At 34.4% G+C, this 7,246-nt stretch overlaps 1 protein-coding gene across 1 annotated transcript in view; it reads left to right on the top strand.

Moving 5' to 3' along the window:
* Nucleotides 1-5,370: 5,370 nt before the first annotated feature.
* LOC128982487 (uncharacterized) overlaps nucleotides 5,371-7,246 on the top strand; it is a 50,782-nt gene continuing 48,906 nt past the window's right edge. The window contains exons 1-2 of the mRNA XM_054401449.1: nucleotides 5,371-5,454; nucleotides 5,611-5,784. Of these exons, the coding sequence (XP_054257424.1) occupies nucleotides 5,371-5,454; nucleotides 5,611-5,784 (258 nt within the window). The remainder of the gene's footprint in view (nucleotides 5,455-5,610; nucleotides 5,785-7,246) is intronic.

Below are 7,246 nucleotides of genomic sequence, written 5' to 3'. Positions count from 1 at the left end.
GCCTACATATTTATTCATAACAACCTTTTTGACGACGATCCTTGATACCGGTACTTTTCCATAGAATACATGGCCTACCTACTTAAAAAATAAAATTACAAATGACCAAAACCCCAACATTGTGTGATTTTCGTCACATTTCCTTCTAATGTTAATAGATATACTAATCATTGTTTAGAGAATGCGTAATCTATTAAATAACAAAAAGTTGTTTGGGTAAGGTTGCTTTTTTTTGAAACTGTCACCGATAAGTTTACGCTATAACTTTTTACGAGAAAATCCAAAAGCAAGAGATCAATAACCTCGAAGCTAGATATTAATGTATTTAATTGGTCCGATTTACTGTAATTCTTAGGTAGGTTCTTACGTAGGTACTGGTTCTTTTCCTTAGAACCGGTAGTTTACAAATTAGATATCGTTGGTGTTGCACCTTATTTATTAGAGCCGTCCGTATTCAATTTAAGTGATGTCTTAACTCTGTATAAGTTTTGCTTTTTCTGCCTGGATTCCAAATCTTAGCTTACCCGGTATGCTAAGAAAATGATAACCTATTTGAGTAAAACATTTGTTGGGCAAACCATCATGAATTGTTTACGCCTTTATATTGTTTATGTATCAATAGTTCGTGGCCTTTGTTGGATTGTTGTATTGTGTTGTTTTGTTGTATGTTGGTAACGCATTAATGTCCTTATTTCTCAGTGTTTCACGGAATGGACAAGAGCACCTTTGATACTGAAAATGTCAACCGGAATAAAGTGTTAAATGGTGAGGTTGAGGTAGTACTTTAAATACGTTTAAGTTAACCGATGTGGAAAGTAACTTTCAATTATAGGCCTACTTTAGGGCTACGCTTCATGGATCTATAAAACATTTTTAAGTTTAATCATTGGACATATGGACCAACACGATCCGGGCGACATTTAATTGCGAAGCATTTATTTTGGCTTGAACTGTCAGATACTGTATTTGCGAAGGTTTATATATAATAGTTTTGCCAGCATATCTGCAAATATGCAAACTAATTGCTGCTCTTAATCTTAATATAAGAAGGTTTCAACTGACTACTATAAGATCCCCGTGCGTAGAACGGGCACACAGCTAGTCCATCATAAAGTTTAAGATTAAATAAACCTACCACATAGTTGTTTTATTTTTTTGGATCAGCTGTCTGAAATTGTGAAATAGGCATTTGACAGTTCTGGTTGTTTACATTTAAATGTCAAAGCAAATGTAAACATTGTGAATTTTCTCATGCTTCCATGGAGACCAATTATTAATATTTAATTTCTGACAACAGCTGGAGTTTCAAAACAATGTTTGTTCCCCATGTTAATCTTATGGAGAAATGCGAAACTTTAAAGGGCCCCAGGGCCTCACTATCTAATTATTTACCTAAAAAGAAAGTTTCCTGCACAACTTCACGCTACGCTCTTTCCAATGACACCAAAAACCAGGGCCGGAACAAGGGGGGGGCAGAGGGGGCGGTTGCCCCGGGCGGCAGGGTTGAGGGGCGGCAAATTTCTGGTGGCAGAAAATTTGTTTAATACAGTTTGTAAAAGTTTTTAATGAGCCGAACGTCATAAGGAACATCAATTAAGTAATTTCAAAACTGCATAACGTAATAAACAAACAATAATTTTACAATAGAAATCAATATAAATTTTACAATTTCAGCTGATCGCCATCCTAGTCAAGGCGCCATGCCGCCCTCTCACTGCCGTGCCGCCGCCCCCCCTCACACTCTACATAGGAACGCACCGCTCCCCTTCCACACCACTCGCTATCAGCGCACATGTTCACGCTTGAAAAGTTCACGTTGTGACTTGTAAACTGTTTATATCAAAACTACTGCGTCTTTTGTTGCGTTGCGTAGTGCAACTACAGTCCAACCTCAGCATAACGAATCTGAAGGGACCGAACTGAATATGAATATTCGTTATATCAAGGATTTCGTTAAAACGAGGTTCGTTATATAGAGGTTAGGTTTGCAGGAATTTCGCTAAGTCGAGGTTCAGAACCAGCGTCGATCAATATAGGTCGGGACTTGACCTCATTAAAATACAGTACAATTAAAGTAGCATGGGCTACAATACTTTACAGTACAGTGTTTACATTGTACAGTAGAACCTAAATTATCCGGGGGAGGGATCTTGAATATTGCGCAATCATGACAATGGCATTGACCTTGGTACAGGTTAAAAACTGTAAGTTTAAAATCACAGCTTGTTCTAACCCTCCTAAAACCTAGCCAAACACTGTATTGCGTAGTCATAAATTATGTAAAGAACAAAACAAAACAGTAGAAAGTTTTGTAAGCTACTGCTCGTGATAGGCCGGTGTAGGCTACTTACAGTACAGTACTGATTTATCACAACAGAGGAGAATGTCAATAATAATCATTAACTATAGCATTGGTGTTGCTAATGCTAGTTGAAACAAATCGTATTGAAAACAATAAATTATTAGATAAGTCATTATAAAAGTGTATAATCATAGCCAGCTTAAGGATGGTAAAAATACTCGTAAAAGGAATGTTAAAATAGCGATGTTGTTATTCTTTCTCTTTGGTTTTGTTTTTATATTCTTTCTTAGGTTTTTCTTTATCAAAAAATTGTACAATTCACCATAGTTATCCCCGTTATCCCATATCGCCCAATCACAGCTTACTAAACATTACGTCGTCATCAGTCCTCAGTGAATGAAATCAGTTCTCAGTTGCAACATAGCGCGCGCAGAGACAGCAGACAAAGATGTAAAACGGAGCAGACGAATGTTAGCGCAAGCGATGACGTGACCTTTCCATTTCATTTGATAAAGAAACAGATTTTCCCAAAACAATAATTGGGTGGGGGATTTGTTATATCGAGGGAAAGACGTAGACAATTCGTTATGCAGAGGTTAAATTCGCAATGTAGAGGTTCTGACAATGATAAATTCGTTATATTGAGGTGTCTTATTTTAGCCGAAATCACGAAAAATTCGTTAAATCAAGGTCGTTGTTATGGTTTGTTCGTTATGTGGAGGTAAAATATACATTGTGTCTTATGGAGAGTTCTAGGGGATTTAAAAAAAATCGTTATATCAAGGAATTCGTTATATCTACCTTTTCCACTTTACCTATTCCATTTTTTTTAATTTGTGAGGGATTTTTTGTTGTGGGTGAAGGGGGGGGGAGGGGCGGCAAATTTTAGTTTGCCCCCACTCAAAAATTGTCTAGATCCGGCCCTGCCAAAAACATGTAATTCGGTTCAGTAGTTTCGGAGGAGTAATTGTCACAAAAATCCTGCTTGCGTATTAAATAGGGATGGTCAAGTCTCGAAATTTCGGGAAATTTTCGGGAAATTTTAAATCTCGTTACACGAGACAAGATTTCTTTTTGGCCGAGATTTTTATCGAGACGAGAATTAAAAACAAAAAAAAAAACAAAAAAAAAATTTAAAACGCCCGCAGAAAGTCAATGCAATACCCGCAATACAGGAGTGTGTTGTAGTTGCGTTTCCTTTGCGAAGGCGTTCTTATTTAATTAATTCTTCAAAAATGTAAATATTACTTTAATTATTTTAATTATTTTAATAACATTTGAGAAGTTTTGTTAAGTGTTAGCAGTGTGAGGAATGTTTTATTACTATAAAAAAGTCAAAACAAGTAACTATTTTATAAAAATTAATATTTTCTTTTATGATTTATTTTATTTTAGGATAAGTTGAACTCTATCCTAACTGATATCACTATGTTTCCTAATCGTAGGCATTTTTAATAATTTAGGTGTGATTAATTAAAAAATGTTATGCTGATGTTTTTTAATAAAAGATAGTAAATATTCTTGCCTATTATCATTATTTTTGTATTTAAACAGTCATCTAACAATGTTACAAAATCAGGTAAAAATTCCGAACGTGCATTTCCTGTTGTGTATGAGAAGGGAAATCCCGTCTCGATCTCGTCTCGAAATTTTATGAGAAATAAAAAATCTCGTCTCGTCTTGTCTTGAACTAAAAATCCAATCTCGTCCATCCCTAGTATTAAATAAGTAATAGATTTTTGCCTATACTGAAGTTATTTGTTCTTGGTACAAAATTAGTACCGTACAGGGCTTCCAGTATTTTTCTCATTTTATTTCATTGACATTACAATGAAAATGAATGATTTATAGTGATGAACCACTTTTTCAAAGTCGGTACCGGTACCGGTTCCTAGCCAAAATTGGTTCTCGGTCCTGTACTTTGGTACTTCATAACTACCGGTACTTCTGAAGTACTTCTGTACTTCGGTTCGATACTTTATTTTAAATTTTTAGGATAGGGTACTTAATTTTTGTTTGTTTTTAAAACAAAGTATCCATATTTCAATTTTACAGTATTTTGCATTAGTAGATTGGTCATACAAATCTTAGGGGATTAAGGAAATAAAACTGATTTGTACATAAACAAAACACACTTAAATTACCAAACATATCTAGGGATGGGTGGGGGAAGCCCCTGATGCTACTTGACCTGTTTAATTTGTGCTCCTCAATTTTTTAGAATTTTAACCCGGAAATTATTTGTTTTATGAGTTGTGTCTAATATGTAAATATTCAGTTTTAATTTTTGTTCAAAATTTGGGAACCAGATTTTTACTTTAAATAATCGGTTGTAAATTACGTTTAGTGTAGAAAAAGTTTTTCTAGAATAGGTTTAAGTTTCATCAGATATTTGTGCTAAGATTAGTCAAGAGATAAGACGGCAGCGCAGGAGTTGACCTTTGGAGTGGACATGCGGATGAGTTTCCACACAAGTCAGGTTGTTTGTTTACCTATCACCTGAAGTCTGACCCATTACAGATAACAGTATTTTTGAAATATTCTTTTTTTAACCCTGAACCATACCCGCCGTCACATAAAATTTGAGAACATATTCCGTGGGCATGGCGATACCAATAACATCTTCCTAGGTCTAAGTGAAATGAGGACACTCTTCCTTGGTCATGGGTAAATTGGGAACATCTTCTGTAGACAGGGTGAAATTATGAATGTCTTCTTCTTATGGCTTGCGGTTTCATCAAAATTGAGAACATCTATTTTCTGGTCACGGCAACATCATCATTTTAGACAGCAGCTAAACCTTGAAAATCACCGGCTACCACGATGAAATTGTGGTTTTTCGATCACGCATCTTAGAAGAGTCCTTCTGTTTCTTGGAAAATAATAGCTTGGCTCGTAAATTATTTCTGGCCTGAACCAACTGCTTGAACCAACTTATGGCCTGACCCTACCCAGAAAATATCAGGAACCTGCAGACCTTTAAATAGGGGATTCTTTGGTACAGAAATGAAACAATATTATTATTGTAGTCATTATAAATTATCATGATGTTGCCGTGATCCTGGAAGATGCTGACAGACGTTCCTGAGATTTTGGAAGTTGACCACAATCTTATCAAGATCACAGATTGTGAAGATGACCTCGATATGGCTGTAATTCTGGCATCAACCGTTCTGAAAGTGAATCATAATTTTTAATTCTTATAAATTATTCAAAATAAGTTAATTTATAGTGATAGTTTACGCTAAAGTTAAAGGGAAAGAAAGGAAATTATGTTTAGCAACCTCACAAACTATCTTTTGTTACAGGCCAGCAGTGTAGTGAGGGTAGTAGAGCTACTGTCGGCTCCCAGTGTCGAGGCTAGAGTACGACAATCAGCCATTACACAGCTGAGTGTAATGACAGAAGACCCGAGGCTACATCAAGTCTTCATAGATAATCGGGGAGTAGAACTCTTCATATCTATTTTGCAACAAGTTATGGTAAGCACTTCAACTTCCCTAAACCATACCCTCCTTCTAAACCTAATATTCCTGATCTTCTTGTGTTTACTTATAAATAAGTAAGTAAATTGAGCAATTGAATCAATCGGAAATCTTGTCACAACTACTAATGCTAATAAACCTTGTAACCTTCACCTTTTTATTTGTAAGGTTAAGCCTTCTTAACTTAAGTTTTAGGCCTATTTTAAATTTTACATTATACTTTTTTAAATTGTATCTTTTATAAAAGAGTTAAGGTAGTTGCATGAATTTCTTTTTATCAGGGAAGTCCCATCTTTAATTTCAAAGATATGAAGACTTATGGGTTCGGTGTGAAGCTAGTGAACCTAGGCAGAGTCAATGAAAACACCTGTATACAAAAATTATTTTATTTCATATGAATACTACTTATACACATACATAAAAACGTAGGGATGGACGAGATTGGATTTTTAGTTCGAGACGAGACGAGACGAGATTTTTTATTTCTCATAAAATTTCGAGACGAGATCGAGACGGGATTTCCCTTCTCATACACAACGGGAAATGCACGTTCAAAATTTTTACCTGATTTTGTAACATTGTTAGATGACTGTTTAAATACAAAAATAATGATAATAGGCAAGAATATTTACAATCTTTTATTAAAAAACATCAGCATAACATTTTTTTATTAATCACGCCTAACTTATTAAAAATGCCTACGATTAAAAAACATAGTGATATCAGTTAGGATAGAGTTCAACTTATCCTAAAATAAAATAAATCATAAAATAAAAGCAATATTAATTTTTATAAAATAGTTACTTGTTTTGACTTTTTATAGTACAGTAATAAAACATTCCTCACACTGCTTACACTTAACAAAACTTCTCAAATGTTATTAAAGTAATATTATTAAAATAATTAAAGAATTAATTAAATAAGAACGCCTTCGCAAAGGAAACGCAACTACAACACGCTCCTGTATTGCGGGTATTGCATTGACTTTCTGCAGGCGTTTTTAATTTTTTTTTTTTTTTTTTTATTCTCGTCTCGATAAAAATCTCGGCCAAAAAGAAATCTCGTCTCGTGTAATGAGATTTAAAATTTCCCGAAATTTCGAGACTTGACCATCCCTAATAAAAAGTAATGTCCACTATAAACTACTGTTAGGCCTACACCCTAGTATCATCAAGATAGTTATTAAGATACACTTAATTTGTCCTTGGCCTAGGCTAATAAGTTACTGTTTTAAATTATTGATTTTCTGTACCCATCTATGACTGAGCTGAGTCCTTGTAAAAGTATATAATAATAGAAAATGTTTATATATGATGACTCTAGAATTCATAATAAAATTCAATAAATATTCAATATTCAATAAAATAGTAATTGACACACACATGGTTTATTTACCATACCAGGGTGTCTAGTAGTCGGGAAAATCGGGAAAGTCGGGAATTAGTATTGAATTTGAAAA

Source organism: Macrosteles quadrilineatus, unplaced genomic scaffold (genome assembly GCF_028750875.1).
Source record: "Macrosteles quadrilineatus isolate MER2022 unplaced genomic scaffold, UCM_ALF_1.0 Scaffold_385__1_contigs__length_82126, whole genome shotgun sequence".
NCBI classification, from domain to species: domain Eukaryota; kingdom Metazoa; phylum Arthropoda; class Insecta; order Hemiptera; family Cicadellidae; genus Macrosteles; species Macrosteles quadrilineatus.
Note: the sequence above shows the minus strand (reverse complement) of the source record. Positions and strands in the feature narration are given on the sequence as shown.